The sequence below is a fragment of the Heloderma suspectum genome, chromosome 4 (genome assembly GCF_057233095.1).
Source record: "Heloderma suspectum isolate Gila_16-S chromosome 4, 16-S_ref, whole genome shotgun sequence".
Lineage (NCBI taxonomy): Eukaryota > Metazoa > Chordata > Lepidosauria > Squamata > Helodermatidae > Heloderma > Heloderma suspectum.
The window spans coordinates 84,225,336-84,242,407 of record NC_139461.1 but is presented as its reverse complement, the minus strand read 5'-3'; the positions used below and the strand labels follow the sequence as shown (position 1 = coordinate 84,242,407).

The following is a 17,072-nucleotide window of genomic DNA, read 5'->3' as shown; positions in this document are numbered from 1 at the left end:
GAAGTGAACATCCATGTCAGAGCACAGGCAGGGTCAAATGCCTTAAGTTTCTGAAGGGTAAAATTCTGTTATCTTTGTAAGATAAGAATATACCATCTTAAAGTAGATAATTATCATTATTTTCTTGTGGCAATTACCATTACCATGACAGCTGAGGCCATCATAACATCACATTTTCTCTGTCTTTTAAAAAAAAAAGTATCAGTCAGTGGTTCATATGACAAGCTTATCATGTTTCAATTAGGATCATTATAATCACCAAGGATCATAATGTTGGTGGTCATAACGTTGATTTTAATGTTAATGTTGATTAAACTGTTATATTAAACAAAGAAAAGGTAAGAGCAAAAAAAAATCCTTAATAATTTTTAGTCCAAGTGTCCTCTCTAATTCATCTGACTCTAAGATGGGGTTCACTCTTACAAACAAAACCTGCACTGTAAGCATGACAATTCTGGCTCACATTCACTATAGTTCTATCATCTCCCTAGGTTTTAACTGTAATATCCTATATGACATTTTATCACCTGTCTTGTACTAATTCCATTTGTAAATTGTATCTCACATTGGAGATTAGATATGTCCTTCATCTTGAGCATCACTGTCTGTTTCCTCTAACAGCACCCATGTATTCAAAATCAAAAACCTATATGAGGTTTTAATAGGTCTACATGAAATTGATAACATGTTGAAAGCCACTGGGAATTAAATATCTGAAAAAGAGATAAAAAGGGAGGGGTGACTGGTCCATCAGAGGCCTGAGCAGTCAGGGAAAAACAGAAACCAAATCAGAGATACTGTCCTCAGGTTTACCATATAATACAAACACATTTAAACAAATTTTCAAGTACAAGATTCTGTTTCCTTTCACAGTGTTTTTGCCCATAGTAATTCCACTAACTTCAATAAAGTTATTAAGGTTATATACTGGATTTTTTTCCAAGCTGTAAGGTATCAGTCCCAAAGAGCCTGCTATCTACAGTAAGTAATTGCTTCAGTAAGCAGGAAAAATTGCTTACATTTTCTTTTGCCTTCTCCAACTCTAGAAAGAGAAACCCTACAATATGAGCTCTTGACCCTACATAAAGACCAGGAGGCTTACATTTTATTGTTTCTACAATGCGATCGATGTGCACAGATCTTAAAAGATTATTTCCCAAAGATTGCCCACTTAGGTGTGGCTACCCATTCAGCATAAGAACTTAAGAGCCATACTGGATCAGACCAAGGGTCCATCTAGTCCAGCATTCTGTTCACACAGTGGCCAACTAGCTGTCAACTGCAGGACTGACAAGCATAAAGGTTAAGTAGAAAAATGGAAAGAGTGTGTTAAATTAGTATTAATATTTTATTATTTATTTATTGCCACCTTTCTGCCAAAATGGTACTCAAGGAAGCTAAAACATTAAAAACCCACCAGTTCTGCTTCGTCGATTAAGACATACTTAATAGACAACTTTAAAATCATCCATATACATTATCACACAATCCTATCTACCTATCAATCTATGCAAATACAGAATGAAATTATACAATCATACCTGGTCAGAGTCAGTTAAATGTAGTAACACCACAATCATTCATAATAAAACATTACAGCAAACACACCCTCAGTAACTCTAAGGTGATGTTGGCTCATCTAATATCTTATGAGCACACTCTAGTTCAGATGATAGATGTATTTCTTGGAGGTTCTATCTAAAGTACACAAAGTTGGTCAGCTTCATCCGGTTAGCTGAAGACCATATTTTTGTTAAGCTGGTTACTTATAAAAGGAGGTTGTAACAAACCAATATGTCTGCACCTCCACCCTGTGAGGTAGGGCAGGCTGCGAGACACCCTTTTGCCTATATTCCTCAGATGTAGCGCTACCACCACTCCCATGTCTTTTAAATATCCCTTATCCTGTTGACAGGAGACTAGGGGTGCACGAAAGTCACTTACCTGGTCTTGCAGCTTTTCGCGGTGGGGGGGAGGCGCTTTGCTGCTCCCGCCGCGAAGTTCAGGCCGGAGGGGGAGGCTTCCCGCCTCGCCCGGCCGAAATTCAGGCCGGGGAGGAGGCGCCTCGCCTCGCCCGGCCGCGAAATTAAAAGTTTAAAAAAAAAAAAAAACGCCCCCGTGATAGACTACGTGACGATTAACGTAGCCTATCACGGCTAGATCTGCAAAGTCAGCCGTGATAGGCTACGTTAATCGTCACGTAGCCTATCACGGGGGCGTTTTTTTTTTCTTTTATTGGAATGGCGGGGGTGGCAGCCGGTCGAAAGACCGGCTGCTGCTCCCGCCCCACTCGAACACCCGCCGAACCGCTGGCCCGACCCGCTGCCGGGAGGGACATTCGGCGAAGGTAAGTCCCGTCCCGGGGGGGGGGTGCGGGGTGCGGGGGGGGGGGTCCGGAGGATTTCTCCCCGAAACTTGTTCGGGGGGCCGAACACGTTGGCGCTCGGCCCCCCGAAGTTTCGGGGAGAAATTCTCCGCCATCCCTAACTAAAAGTAACTCACCCAAGCAGCTTACGAAAGAGCTGGGAGGAGGCCCACCTGGGACTTCCTGGCATAGCTTAGGTATTTCCTCTTTGCTATCCACATGAAGACAAAGGAACATTTCAAAGATACAAAGTATTCCTATGGGGCTAGGCAGTTCCCAGGGAGGGAAATTCAAAGAGACCAATCAAGAGCCTAGGAGGACCTCGTCATGCATCCCCAGATGATTCCTACAATACTTCTTTTACATAAGACATGGGGGACGGGGAGATGAAGCAGGTGAGTCAGCCTGGTATATGTAGACATGTCCCCCAAAGTCCATGGCGGAACGGGGCAATCCCCCCCGCCACCCCACGGAATCCCCCCGGGACAGAGCCTACCTGGTGGCAGATGCGGCGGCGGCGGTGGATTCGGAGGCTCTGGCTCCTCTTCTGGCCGCAGCCGGGCTGCTGCGGCTGCAAATGGCAGCTGTCATTTGCATGGCTGCCTTTTGCTGTGCTAGGCTATGTAAATACTTACGTAGCCTATCACGGCTTGGCAGAGATAAAAATGGCGGCTAGCGCAGCGGCTGCCATTTGCGGCCGCAGCAGCCCAGCAGCGGCTGGAATCCGGTTGCAGCCGGCCCCAGCCGGCAGCTCTGCGGAGTTGCCGCGGAGCCGGCCGGGAAGGATTCTGGGGGGAGGGATGGAGCGCCTCCCCCCCACCATGGATGCCCCGGAACGGAGCCAGGTAAGGGCTTTGTACATCCCTAGAATCCAGAAGTACACCCAAGCTGCGAACCTGTGTCTTCAGGGGGAGTGTAACCCCATCTAGCACAAGCTGTATCCCTATTCCCTGATCTATCTTTCAATTGACCAGGAGCACCTCTGTCTTGTCTGGATTAAGCTTCACCTCATCCAGTCCATTACTGCTGACAGACACCGGATCAGCACCCCAACAGCTTCCTTGGAATTAGATGGAAAGGAAAAGCAGAGTTGGGTGTCATCAGCATAGTGGTGACACCGAACCCCAAAACTCCGCACAACCTCTCCCAGTGGTTTCATGTATATGTTAAATAGCATGGGGGACAAAACAGAACCCTGAGGGACACCACATGCCAATGGCCAGGGAGTTGAACAGAAGCCCCCCAGCACCACCTTCTGGGTCCACCCCTCTAAGAAGGAATGGAGCCGTTGCAAAACAGTGCCTCCAAGTCCCATCCCAGCAAGGCGGCTCAGAAGGACACCATGGTCGATGGTATCGAAAGCCACTGAGAGATCCAGCAGAACCAACAGGAACACACTCCCCTTGTCTAGTTCCCAGCGTAGGTCATCCACCAAGGTGACCAAAGCTGTTTCGGTCACATAACCGGGTCCGAGACCAGATTGAAATGGATCTAGATAATCTGTCTCATCCAAGAATCCCTGGAGTTGGGAGGCCACCACGCACTCCAATATCTTACCCAGAAATGGAATACTGGAGACTGGCCAATAATTATCCATTACAGTGGTGTTCAGGGAGGGCTTTTTTAACAAAGGTCTCACCACCACCTCCTTCAAGCAGGCTGGAACTCTGCCTTGCCTAAGGAAGGCATTAACCACTCCCCTTACCCACTTGGGCAGTCCATCTCTGGCTGCTTTTATGAGCCAGGAAGGGCAAGGATCTAGAACACACGTGGTGGCTCTCACCTATCACAGGATCCTGTTCACATCCTCAGGCTGTGCAAATTGAAAAGTGTCCAACAACACTGGACAAGCAGGGGCCAAAGTTACATCCACTGGGTCTGTATCAAATATAGCATCCAAGTCAGAGCAGATCTGAACGATTTTGTCTGCAAAGTGCTGAGCAACTTGTTCACAGAGGGCTGTCGAGAGGTTTCAATTATCCTCTTGCGGGCTGGTCCAGCCCTAACCACTTGAAACAGCTCTGCTGGATGGCTCTTTGCAGACGCAATAGTGGCAGAAACAAATATTTTCTTTGCTGCCCGTATTGCCACAAAATAGGCCTTCAAATAGGCTCTAGCCCGTGTTCGATCGGATTCAGTCCGAGTTTTCTGCCAACGTCGCTCTAGGCGTCTTCTCACTCGTTTTATCACCACCAGCTCCCAAGAAAACCAGGGTGCTAGTGCAGCTCCACTTCGTGAGAGAGGACGCTCAAGAGTGACTGCGTCCATGGCCCTGGTCATTTCTCCATTCTAGAGATCGGCCAGGGCTTCAACAGAATTGCAGAAAATCCCCAAGAGTCATCAGGAAACCATTCGGATCCATCAGCCTCCTGGGGCAGACCATCTTAATTGGCACTCCACCCCTGCAGAGGTTCCGAGTGCCAGCAAGTCTAAACCCCACCAGGTAGTGATTTGTCCATGACAATGGAACTATAGAGTGTTCCTCCAGTCTCAGATCACTATCACGCCATCCAGCACAGAAAACGAGGTCCAGAGTGTGCCCAACAGATGGGTGGGGCCAGATACCTTCTGGGACAGACCCATGGTTGTCATGGCGGACATGAAGTCCTGAGCCACTCCCGACAAGACAGCATCAGCATGGATGTTGAAATCCCCCAGCACAACAAGCTGAGGGTTCTCCAACACCAACCCCGAGATTACCCCAGCTAGCTCAGGAGGGGAGACTGTTGAGCAGCGGGGTGGACGGTACACCAACAGAATCCCTATTCTGTCCTGGGCACCCAACTTCACATACACACACTCGAACCCAGCAGACTGCAGGATAGAGCAGCTGGTGAGGGGGATCGAATCCCAATAGACCACTGCCACTGCCACTCCACCTCCCCACCCCCCAGGTCTTGCCTGCTGCTGGACAGAAAACCCTGGGGGGCAGAGCTGAGAGAGATTAACTCCCAGCTTCATCCAGCCAGGTCTCTGTAATACAGGCCAGGTCAGTGCGCTCATCCAGGATGAAGTCCTGGATAACAATTGTTTTACCATTCACCGACCTGGCATTCAGCAGCAGCAGCTTCAACCCAGGGGGTCTGTTGCCAGGGCCATCCAGGTTATTTGAGTAGGGGGACAGTTTAGGGACAGTCAGCACCCTAATGTTACACACTCTGCCTTTAGAGTGTGACTGTCTCCCCCGCTCTGTATCTCCCTCTGCCCTGTAGAACCGTAATGGCCGTTCCCTGGCTCCCAACACCTCCACACTTCTTTAAAAATCACATGTCTAGTGCAGGCAGTCCAGCAGGCCACACTGAGGCAAACAGTCCCCTTCCCTCCTTTCATGCAGGGGGACAGGCCCTCACCCTCGTGCTCCCCCAAAGTGGCTCCCCCAAAGGGGCAACACCCACCAGCCGAGATCCTACCCCCACCGGGCCTAGGTTTTATGCCCCAGTTCCCACAGGTGTTGCAGCTGGGAGTGGGGTGGTGCTTGGCTGGATCTGGGTCTGCAAGGAGGCAGAGTAGAAGTCCCCCAGGTGGAGGTAGAGCTCAGCAAGGCAGCAGCAGCAGCAGGAGCACCAGATCCCACCTGCCTTGCAACACTGAAAGGCTTCCTCTCCTTGCAGCAACGACGGAAAGAGCGGGAAAGCCTAAACATTTTATACATTGTGTCAGGATGCCCCTGTTGCCCACTGACTTCTCCAATAGCCAGAATCAACACTCAGACAAAAGGGCTGCTTTCCAACGCTTTAATTCCATTTATCTTAATGAGGCATACAGATGCGAATTGCTTGAGACTCAGAGGAACTACAAAGGAACAGCCATCTAGGGGTTTCTAAGGGTTAGGATATCAGTTGATCTCCATTTGGAAAACCGTGGCAACTCTCTGAACTTAAGGGGTGGGAGGGGAAGATCTCCCCCTCTCCCATGATGCTTCTAGGCGCAGCTGTTGATGTCGAGCCAATCGGGCTGAGTGCTGAAGCTCGGCCCCTGTGATCTCTCGCTTGTGCCTGCGTCTGCGCCTCGCATCTAAAAACTCAGGTTGTCCCTCCCTTTCCACGCCTGGTTCACTGTCACTCCTGGGGATGTGAGCGGGAGGGGGGTCCCCCTCCAGCTGCGCCTCTGAAGTCTGAGAGAGTTCCTCCCCCACGAATTGTATCTCCTCCTCAGAATCAGAGCTGCTTTGGGACTCTATGGGCTCAGCTATAACCCTGACATCCTAGTAGAACGTTTAGGCCAGCAAGTCTTACTCCCTAAGTAACATCCACAGTTGTCCACATGGCGGACAAAGATTGCTATCGGAATAGATGTCTTATTTACATGTTTGAATTTAGTCTATTGAATTGAGTTTCAGTCTATCATTGAATTTCACTGATAGACTGAAACTCACATGGAATGTGTACTATAATAATGTAGGTAATACATTTTAAATACTATAAAATTGCTATAAAAATACCAAGTATGATTATGAATATGAAATGCATGAAATTACCATACTATTAAGATACTTATTTCTTATTCACTTTCTCCAGCTATGGAGAACACACATTTCTTTAATCATTAATCTTGCTTTACACTATGCAGCCTCTACAGTAACAAAAGCTTTTGTATTTTTAACAGTCTCTTATCTTTTATTTTCCTGTGTGAATTTCTGAACATGAATATGACTGGCACTTTAATGGTGTTCACTAAGAGCCACTTTCTATCCTAACTGATTCTGGGTTTTTTTCTCTTTACTAAGTGGATCCTTTTAACCTCTCACGGTCATGTGCACTAAATAAAAAACAGTGAGTTAAACCAGGTTGTGGATTCCAGTAAGAAATGAACAGAAAAGAGGCCAAAGTTTCAAGATGCAGCAAGAAAGAAAAGCTCCGACAGACAAGCCATGGAAAGATGGTTCAATAATTCTTGTTAGCAGAGGTATAAAATGTGGTACTAATTTTAAATGGTGCTGTAAAAAAAAAATCAGTGCCCCGCATTGTTGGAGCACTGTGCTCTTTACTATGTAAATCCGTGTAGTAAAAATTCATATACTATCAATAAATTGTTCCCTTCATTATCTGATCTAATGAACAAAAAGCTCTCATTTTACACAGATTTATTTGACTAAGAAGGGAGCACAGAGAGATGTCCTGAACTTCTTTTTCTGAAATAAAATTAATGCTTGCTTAGACTCACCGACTGATAAAAGAAAATAGACTGGTCTGCGAGAAACTAAACTATGCTACCTGTGTCAGGTATGGAAAGGAGAAAGTACTGGTGCCTTCATTCTGTAAGGAAAAAAGGGGGGGAGGGCAGAGTTGCAACTTGCCAAAAAGTTATGCTTCTTAATTAGGGAAGGATAAGAAATCTGCTCAAGTTTACTTGCTTCAAAATATTTATTTATTTAAAATTATTTTTAGGTTGCTTTTAAGGGTAAAACCCTCTCAGTGTACCCAATTCATACCTCCTGATACTTTCAGCAAGCTAAGCCAGAGCTGCGTCCCGAAATTTGTATTTTTGTGAGCTTTCTGATACAGCTTGTCTTGAGGGAAATGCACAAAAATGTGCATATTAGAGAAAATTGCAGACAAAACGTATATACTGAGGAAAGTGTGCAGAGGACAGCATTGTAACATACTTAGAAAAATGTGTACATTAAAAACTGTGCACAAAAATGCATACATGAATGTGTACATTATGAAAAATGCACATAAAAAAGTACAAATTTCCATATGGATAGATTTTTTTAAGAAATCTCGTGCAGAAATGGGACAGAACAAGCTTGACCTAAAAAAAAGAAAAGAAAAAAAAGCTGATCTCAGCAACACCAAGGCTGACAGAGATATGTCCATTCCTATTTCCAATTTTAGGGTTGACAAGACTGTGGTAATTCAGCAGCAAGAATTCTACACATGTTCTGAGGCCATTTTCTTTATTAGCATGTCACATGACTCAGGGCACTCTCCTAATAAACTCTGGGATATATTAAAGCACTGGGAGTGGACAGTCACTATGCTACTGAAAAATCAAATATGAAAGGACAAAAAGTTATGGATGTACCTCATTTAGGGTAGTACAACGGAATTATCATACAATACTCTATGATATAACTATCCATGAAGCAACCAATAATGATCAATGACAGAAAATGTTACTTGGTTAGCTGACCACAGTGGTGATAAGTTATGTTCTAAGAATAATGGTGATTTTACCTATGTGACTATGTGTACCTATTTTTAAGAACTGTATTAGAGAACACGGCAATTCTAAGTTTTCAAATAATGAGAATCATATTTATTTAGTTTTCCAATTCAGGACTAATCCCCAAATGGCAGTAACCTGCATAACAGATGCAACAAACAACATCTAAGCAGACGGGATCAGTATCATTGAATTTATTTGTGTGTTATGCTTACACTGAAGCTTAAAGTAATGAGAACATTTGATTCATAATGCATACAATCTAGGCCATGACCTTTTAAATTAAATGCTAGTGACAATAAGGGGACACACACACACACAGATTTTGCATTAGAATGTGTAATAGTCATAATTTCCTTCATTTGACTTTAACCTAAAGTGAAATTGGTTCAGTTAGTAACAATTTGTCTTCACATTACCTGATATGCTATAATCAAATCTCATGATTCATTGTTCATTTGAAAAGGGTGACTTACCATATAGAAATTCTTCTTCTTTCTTTCTTGCAAAGCAATGACTGGGTGATTTAAGTGCTCTGACTGCCTACAATGCAATAATCCAGGCACCTGGCTTATTGCATTGTAGGCAATCGTAGCACATGGATTTGGAAATTTCTTTTATTATTTCAAGCACTTTTCGTTTCTGAATGGAGTCAAACCCAGATTATAAATATCCATGATGACAGAGATGTACTCCTGTAGTTCCACTGGATGAATGACTTCCACATTTGAAGTTTAAGACTACCTCTATAGCTGAGGTGCAAAACCTCTGGCCTTCAGCCAAATTTCATGCAGCCTAATTGCACATGGATAAGGATGTATGAGAAATGTGTTTCTGTTAACAAATCATGTGAACATGTCCTGTTTGCAAACCTGAACTCAACCAGAAGGACTGTTTTTGAGAAATGATCGCAAATTCCCACATTTGTAAGCATGTTCAAAATGCATATTTTAAAAAAAATGCATGCTTTGAAATACACATTTTAAAAAAAATTATATGCATTTTCATGCTTTAATCAATGGAGGTAAAGTGTGCACTTCTGAAAAATACACACAAAATGCACACTTTCCCCATATGAAATGTGCACTTTTTCCATTTAAACGAGCTGAAAAACAGGTCAAAAACGACGAGACGAGCAACCTGAAACAATCTTCAAAGTGTTTTTCGGAGAATTATAGGCTTTCTTCACACGGAGCTTTTATCCTGTGATTGAGATTGCTCCCTCACAGACGTTTGCGGGCATTTTACACGACGCTGTGACCCTCCAGGGTGTCTCCTGCACTAAATGCCCTTTTTTCCGTTTTTAAATAGATTGCAGATAATGAGCTATCAAATTACCCTGTTGTGTTCCACTTGAGTTCCCTCCGTGAAAAGAGGAAAAGCAGCAAAAAGAGGAACAAGATGAATGAAAGTTAATAGAAGACTCAGATATAGGGAGAAGGAGGGGGAGGGGGAGGGGAGAAAGGAAGCACATGAAAAAGGGTGTTGTTGTGATCCTGCATTTAAAATAGAAGCAGAAAGCCCCGTATGCTGGTGTAGAGAGGCCCTAAGTGAGCTTGAAAATCGCTGGCTCTCCCATCCCTTCATGTGGGGTTGCAGAGAGAGAGACAGAGACAGAGACAGAAAGAGTGAGATGGGGTGACATGGAGAGACAGAGAGAGATGGAGTCACACAGTAAGAAAGAGAGTGATAGGATAGAAGGGACAGAGACATAGAGAGAGCTGTACCATGCTGCAGACTCCACCCACTTTTGGTTCTGGATCTGCCGCCTGAGGCAGGGAAATCACTCCGCCTTATGGGAGGGCTGGCCCTGCTTTCCCATGTGCCCATGGATCTTGGTTTCAGTGTAACCATACTGTGTTTTCAAAAGTACCATTGCATTATAGAAAAGAAATGGGGAAAAAATTACCTGCAGCCAAAGCCTATTGCCTTGAACAGTTCTGCCATTGGCAGTGCACTGGAAAGTAGCAAACTGGCCAGCATTGACTTCTACACTCTGGACACGCAGGAAATGGGGTGTACTGGCTGTTGAGAATAAAGTGGAAGCAAGGAGAGAAAAGCATCTTATTAGTACCATCACTTTCTAACTGACTGATTTATTTTTAAAAATAACTGCTGTTTTAAATATTTCCTATAACAACATTATGTTGGAGGCCCAAAACCCCCTGTGTGAAATGTGTTTTAAAATATTTGACTCTAATTGTGCCTGATATTCTAAGGCTGTTTTACATTACTATTGTTCCTTTTTCACAAGTATCAAGGACATAACAAAAGAGAAAGGTGTGAGCTTATTGTTCATACTGAGCAAATTACCATAGCTCAGTAACCCTCTTATACAACACTTCTGTGTTTATAAAGATTATACTGAAATCAATGTGATGTTTTGATCAAAACCAAAGTAGATATTTATACTAGTTAATAGACAAGAATTGTAGAAAGTTGTCAAGACAACTATTTTTAAACCTGGTACTTTACGTGTAATAAATGTGTTTTAGAACAATTGCAAGATAATACTACAGATGTATCATAATACTTTAAACTACAAGAAATACATTGTCTTACAAATGGAAAAGATCAAGACATGTTAAAACAGATTCAACAGCTATTGCATCTTGCCATTCATTTTCACTTGTCTAAAAAGAATACTTAAAACATCAGTGTGATCCCAAACAGATTTAGGGCACAATCCTATGCATGTTTAGACAGAAAAAAGTCCTACAATTCCCAGCATCCCTCCAGCCAGCCATGATAGCTGGGGCATGCTGAGAATTGTAGGTCTTTTTTGTCTAAATGTGCATAGGATTGCACACATAGGGTGCAATCCTATCTAGATAGGTGGCCGCCTCCGAACTCGGAGGCGACTCCCTATCCAAAGCAAGGCAGGAGAAGCATCGTTCCCTCCACACCTCTCCTGCCCTGCTTTTTCTGCTAGACCACCAATTTCGGCTGTCTAGCCACGTGGGTGGGGGTCGAGCAGGAGAGGAAGGTTCCGTATGACACAGAAGATGTGTTGTACCCACAGTTCCACTCTTCCCGTCCCAGAATGCCCTCAGCCACGCCCCTTTTCAGCCACTCCATGCTCCTCTTCCGAGCGTGGAGGACGGGGCTTCTCCGCACAGCCTCCGAGGCAGTGCGGAAGTGGGGGAAGGTCAGTTTTCTGGGAACCGACTTCCAAGCGCAGGCTCCAAGGTCGGTTCCCGGAAAACAGCATATCCTATGGCCATCTAGCCGCTGTCTAGATTGCTCCCTTAATCATTAAATTAACAATTCTGAAACTTTAAAAAAAAAATCAGAACATCATATGCCTGTTTCAGTAAACAACAGAAATGTAGAGTGTAATTTCAAAGTTACTAAGGGTGCTTCCAGACAGAGGGCTCCCACTGCTGCCAGTCAGAAGACATTGTGCAGCTATTCTGTCTTTTCCTCCTTAACTGTGGCAAGACAAAATATGCAGCAAGCGGTGGAAAAACACCAGAAGTTTCTAAGTGATAACCTGCCACCCACTCACCCACAAAACTCTGTGAATGAGGCAGGGTGATATCTGTATAAAAGCCTCATCTGGAAGCACTCTTAAAGCCTTATTTTGCACTGCGGGACATATTTTTTACTAGACATGCATAGTACTGTGCAGTCAGGGGCAAACTAAAAATTATGTGTACTGTGTGGCTGGTGGGCACATCTGGAATTTGAGAGTGTGTTGTGGATGCTCTCACAAAATGGCTGCCCATTCACAAAATGGATGCCATGTTGGGCATGGCCAGTCTCAAAACACCCATTTCCAAGAAGGCATGCTGGCGAAGCTAAAAGAAAAGTAACCTGCCCAAGAATCTAAATACAAGACACCGGTGGGGGTCTAAGTTTCAGAACATAAAACCACTCTTTCAAAGCCACAATTTTCTGCTCCAACACCATGCAGCTAGGGGCTTTAGAAAAAACTTTGCCTTGGTGCTAGTAAGAAGGTTTTTTTTCTGAAGACCCTACCTGTATGGGAGGGACAATTTCCAGTCTGATCAGGACTGGGAAGGGAAGAGGAAAGCCTCCCCTTGCCGTTTGCTACATTTAAGGTAGCAAACCGCCCTCCCTCCCAGCACCATTAATTAAATTAGCAAAAGTCAAAGACATAGCTAGACATTATGCACTAAACATAACATGTTGTTTGGCCTTCAGTGGCTTAGTTCTGACACTATGCAAAATCATGAGTCCTATTTAGTCTTCTCAATCTGTGAAGTTTAAACACATGAGGAAAAAGGCTGCTCTAGCCCCACCCCTCCTTGAACGTTTCTGTCGCCTTGTACCCATGGAGGACCACCTCCTGTAACTGTGGGGACTCTCCTCATGATCCAGGATCCTGATTTTCCAGGGTTCTTAATTGTGTGGATTATGCCTCCATGGATACATGAAGCATTCCTCTTCAGACCTTTGCCCTCCACAAGTACAGGGTGAGAGAAATGTGTGAGGAGGGGTGGGGCTAGAGAGCTCCCTTTCCTCACATGTTTAGCCTTCATGGTTTAGTCTTTACTGAATAGGGCTACAGTGTGAGCCAACTGTAGTTTGAACTAGAGCTGAACTGAAATTCCTCAGAAGACATTTTTCTTTCTTTCACTCCTCTAGAAAAAGAAGGCTACTGCAGAATTTTCTCCTAATAGTCTCCAACATGTATTTTGTGGCAGTGGCTGTTCCCCACTCCACCATAATGCCCTGGAATTACACTAGGCCTGGGGCACTGTACAGCAGGGGTCCCAAAGTGGTGCCCATGGGTACCCACAAAAATTTACTTTTTCCCCTTTAAAAAAATATACGTATATGGATTTGTATATATCCATAGCAATGAATACATACAAAATGCATACAACATTCTAGCAACTATACATAGACTTCAACAAAAGTGGACCAAACATTGAAATAAGTATCTATTTGAAGGTGGCGTCTATATGCCACCCTTTCAAATATTGAAAGTGTTTTAAGGTCCTCAATCCATTGCATTATAGGAGGCGAGTGTTTATCCTTCCAATGTTGTAATATCAGTCTTTTAGCTGTCAAAAGGGTGCAGAGAATCCACTAACACTGACAATTTGTTAAATACCATGAAGCAAGTAAACAATTTAAAAGAGCGTGTATATCAGTGAATATTAAAGACTGTTCCAGTGCAAAATTTATCTCCGTAATAACCTTCTCCCAAAAAGAAGCAACTACCGGACATTGCCAAAACATATGTTTAAAAGAAGCCTTAGCTGTATTGCATCGCCAGCAATTAACCAAATTAGACAATCCCTTATTAAAGAGACATTGCAGTGTCCTATAGACATGAAACAAAAGTTTTTGCTGAATAAGACGCAGCCTAAGAACCATAGGCGTGACAAACGCCAAAGGAGCAATCCACCGATTAGACATTTTGTGGTGGTGCCCACAGTTTCTCAAATTCCCAAATGTGCTCACAGGTCTAAAAAGGTTGAGAACCCCTGCTATAGAGGATGCAAAATGGTGGAATGGCTGTCAATACAGATGCTGCTGCTGACAGTAGCAACAGCAGCAGCAGCAAAAAAAAAAAAAACACCCTTGGGGAAAAAAAGTAAAAAGCTGTGCTACTGCTACTGATAATGGCGATTCCTACCCCAAGAATCTACTGGAGAATTTCTTCACTCTGGAGAAATTGGGTGAAATGGTTGACCCCAATTTCTCTGCCATATGGAGAACTGCGCATAACTCTTACTCTGAACCCAAGTGGTGATTTCAGCTTCAAAATATATAGGCAATCCATTGTTTATAGCTCCTTGTTTTTTTCATTTTCATCCATTTGGCCTCTAGAGATGGATGACCACCGTAACTACAGTTATTTAATTCAGACATCATACCAAACCACAATTAGGGTGAATCATTGTATGCAAACCCACTTTAAAACATTCTTTCAAGTTCTAATTTGCTGGCCAACTGCAAACCATTGTTTGTCAATTCAGGCCCATCAGTACACCATATTAAGTTTCCTTATCTATGGCTTGGCATATTGACATTTACCAGTAATTCTAGGACACAGGATGGAAGCGTCAGAAAATTCTGATACTTACTCATCTCTCTCAAAAAACTCAATTTGCTTGGGTTGCTCAACCAGTCATGCTTCTTAGGCCTGTAGTACAACACTACCCCCCAAATCCCACCACACCATTCACAGGTGGTGAATTGTAGGGGAGCATCTCACTGCTATTTTGGGATGGGAGCCCAAAATGATTTATCTGGTTTGCAGGGGCAGGAGGGAGTGGTAGTTTTTAAAAAAGTAAATGAAAAAAAGATATCACCCTTCCCTAAAATCAGCAAAATAGTTTTGGACACACATGCATCCTGAAATTGCCCCCTGCTCCTTTTGAATAAATCTTTGATTTTGGAAAGGAGACCCCACAATTCTAGCTTTCGTTATATTATATGAGAAGCACAATCTACAACGGACAGGTGCTCTTCCACTGAATGTAGAAAATGGGCTTTAATGCACTTAACCCTCTATTGGATTGAGACCAGGACATGTGTAATGTCTACATACAAAGCAATATGAGAATTTACTAGTAACTAACTTCTTGATACTACATTACGTTAGCGACATTTAGGTTAATGACAGTCTTTCCACAAGATGTCAATCAGATTCATACCCAAATACTGCACAGTTCTAAACAAAAAAAAGGAAAGTACTAAAACAAAAGATTATTCCCCCCCCCCCCCCCGAAATACTGGTGTTTAAGAAAAAAACAAACCTGTTGTTTGTTTAACTGGGGGAACTATCAGGCCAGCTATTATTTGATACAACCCTTTTACAATGGGATTGCAATGCATTTTTCCTATCTGCCCAGTACAGGATGCTGTGCTAGCTGTCTTTTGCTCGTAGCTCAGTGCTAAAGCGTATGACATCTGGCTTGCAAAACCTTGCATCTCCACTTAAAAAGGAGTTCTCACACAGCTGCAAGACCTCTGCCTGGGACCCTGGAGAGCTGCTTTCAATTAGAGGGTCAAATAGGGTAGGTGGTCAAATAGTCTACCTCAGGCAGCTTCATATAACAGCTTAACTCAGTCTAATAGCCCCAGCAATGTTTTTTCCCCCACAATATTAGTTTGCATAGTATCTTAAACGTAAGAGTTCCAGGGTTCTGCAGAACTGGACAGTACTTTGGGAGCTCAGAGGAATAGTAGTGACACATTTACTTCATCCATATCCCAACATAATTTCAAAATGTAATGCTCAGTCACTTACTGCATGGATGTCCTAAAACCTTCACATCATCAATAGCCAGGTATCCTTGGTGACCTGAAGTGATCACTTCAAAAACTACCTGAAATATGAAAAGGTCAAGAGTTAACAGCTCAGTTGGTAGAAGTAAAGATTTGTGGTTTTGAAACTTTACTATAAAAATACTACAGCTATTTATTTGTTTAATTCAAATGCTAAGAATTTGCAAAATGCTAAGAAGCAGTCCTACGAACCAACATAAAACTAGATAGTGAATCCAGACTGACGAGCACGAACTACCTTATTCATGCTCATATATCTGTAGGTATGTGTATCTATATAGAGACAGCTCTACTGGATGTTTTCTCTCCTTCTTCCAGTTGCTTGTCCTTATATTATCTGCCAACAAAAGGATATAAGTAAAGCATAACCATCGGTTGCAGTTATTTTGATAAATAGGCTATAAGATAAATGGACTGTTCTTGTTAGTTGAATTAAGAGCACACCAAACTAACCAATTTAAAATGTTGTCATCCCTAGCTTTGAATAAACCAAAAAAATCTCAGTAACCTTAACGGGTATACTTTCATAGTGAGGCATAGAAGATGTGTGAAAAACTCTGGTTAGTTTTTAAGTCTGCTCTCTTTTCTGAAATTCTGACATGATTATTTATTTTGATTGATTGATTGATTGCATTTATACCCCGCCTTTTTTCCTCTTGCAAGGAACCCAAGGCGGCTTACATTATCCTCCTCCTCTCCATTTTATCCTCACAACAACAACCCTGTGAGGTGGGTTGGGCTGAGAGTCTGTGACTGGCCCAAAGTCACCCAGTGAGCTTCCATGGCCAAGTGGGGACTAGACCCTGGATCTCCCAGCTCCTAGTTCAACACTCTTGCCACTACACCACACTGGCTCTCATTATGTATTATGATTATAATTATAATTATATTATGATTATGTAGGGATGTACGAAATGACTCACCTGTTTCGTTTCATCACATCCGCAGTGGGGGGAGGAGCTCTGTCCCTCCCCCCGAAATCCTTGCTGGCCAGCTCCGCTCCACGGCAACATGGCAGAGCCGCCAGCCGGGGCCGCCCACAGAAACATCTGGCTGCTCCTGGGATGCGCAGGGACGCAAATGGCGGCCGCTGTAGCCACTGCCATTTGCGTCCCTTTTTTTCGCTGTGATAGGCTACGTAAATATTTACGCAGCTTATCACAGTGAAAAAAAGCGAATGCAAATGGTGGCGGCTATGGCGGCCATATTTATGTAGCCTATCACGGTGAAAAAAAGGGAACGCAAATGGAGGCGGCTACGGCGGCTGCCA

At 43.6% G+C, this 17,072-nt stretch overlaps 1 protein-coding gene across 5 annotated transcripts in view; it reads right to left on the bottom strand.

The window, feature by feature from the left end:
- Nucleotides 1-17,072, bottom strand: part of PTPRM (protein tyrosine phosphatase receptor type M) — a 616,517-nt gene that overhangs the window by 353,138 nt on the left and 246,307 nt on the right. For all 5 annotated transcript variants that reach the window (XM_084849822.1, XM_084849823.1, XM_084849824.1 and 2 more), the window contains exons 4-5: nucleotides 15,765-15,843; nucleotides 10,443-10,558 (exon numbers count right to left, since the gene is read on the bottom strand). In XM_084849822.1, coding sequence (XP_084705948.1) covers nucleotides 10,443-10,558; nucleotides 15,765-15,843 — 195 coding nt within the window. The remainder of the gene's footprint in view (nucleotides 1-10,442; nucleotides 10,559-15,764; nucleotides 15,844-17,072) is intronic.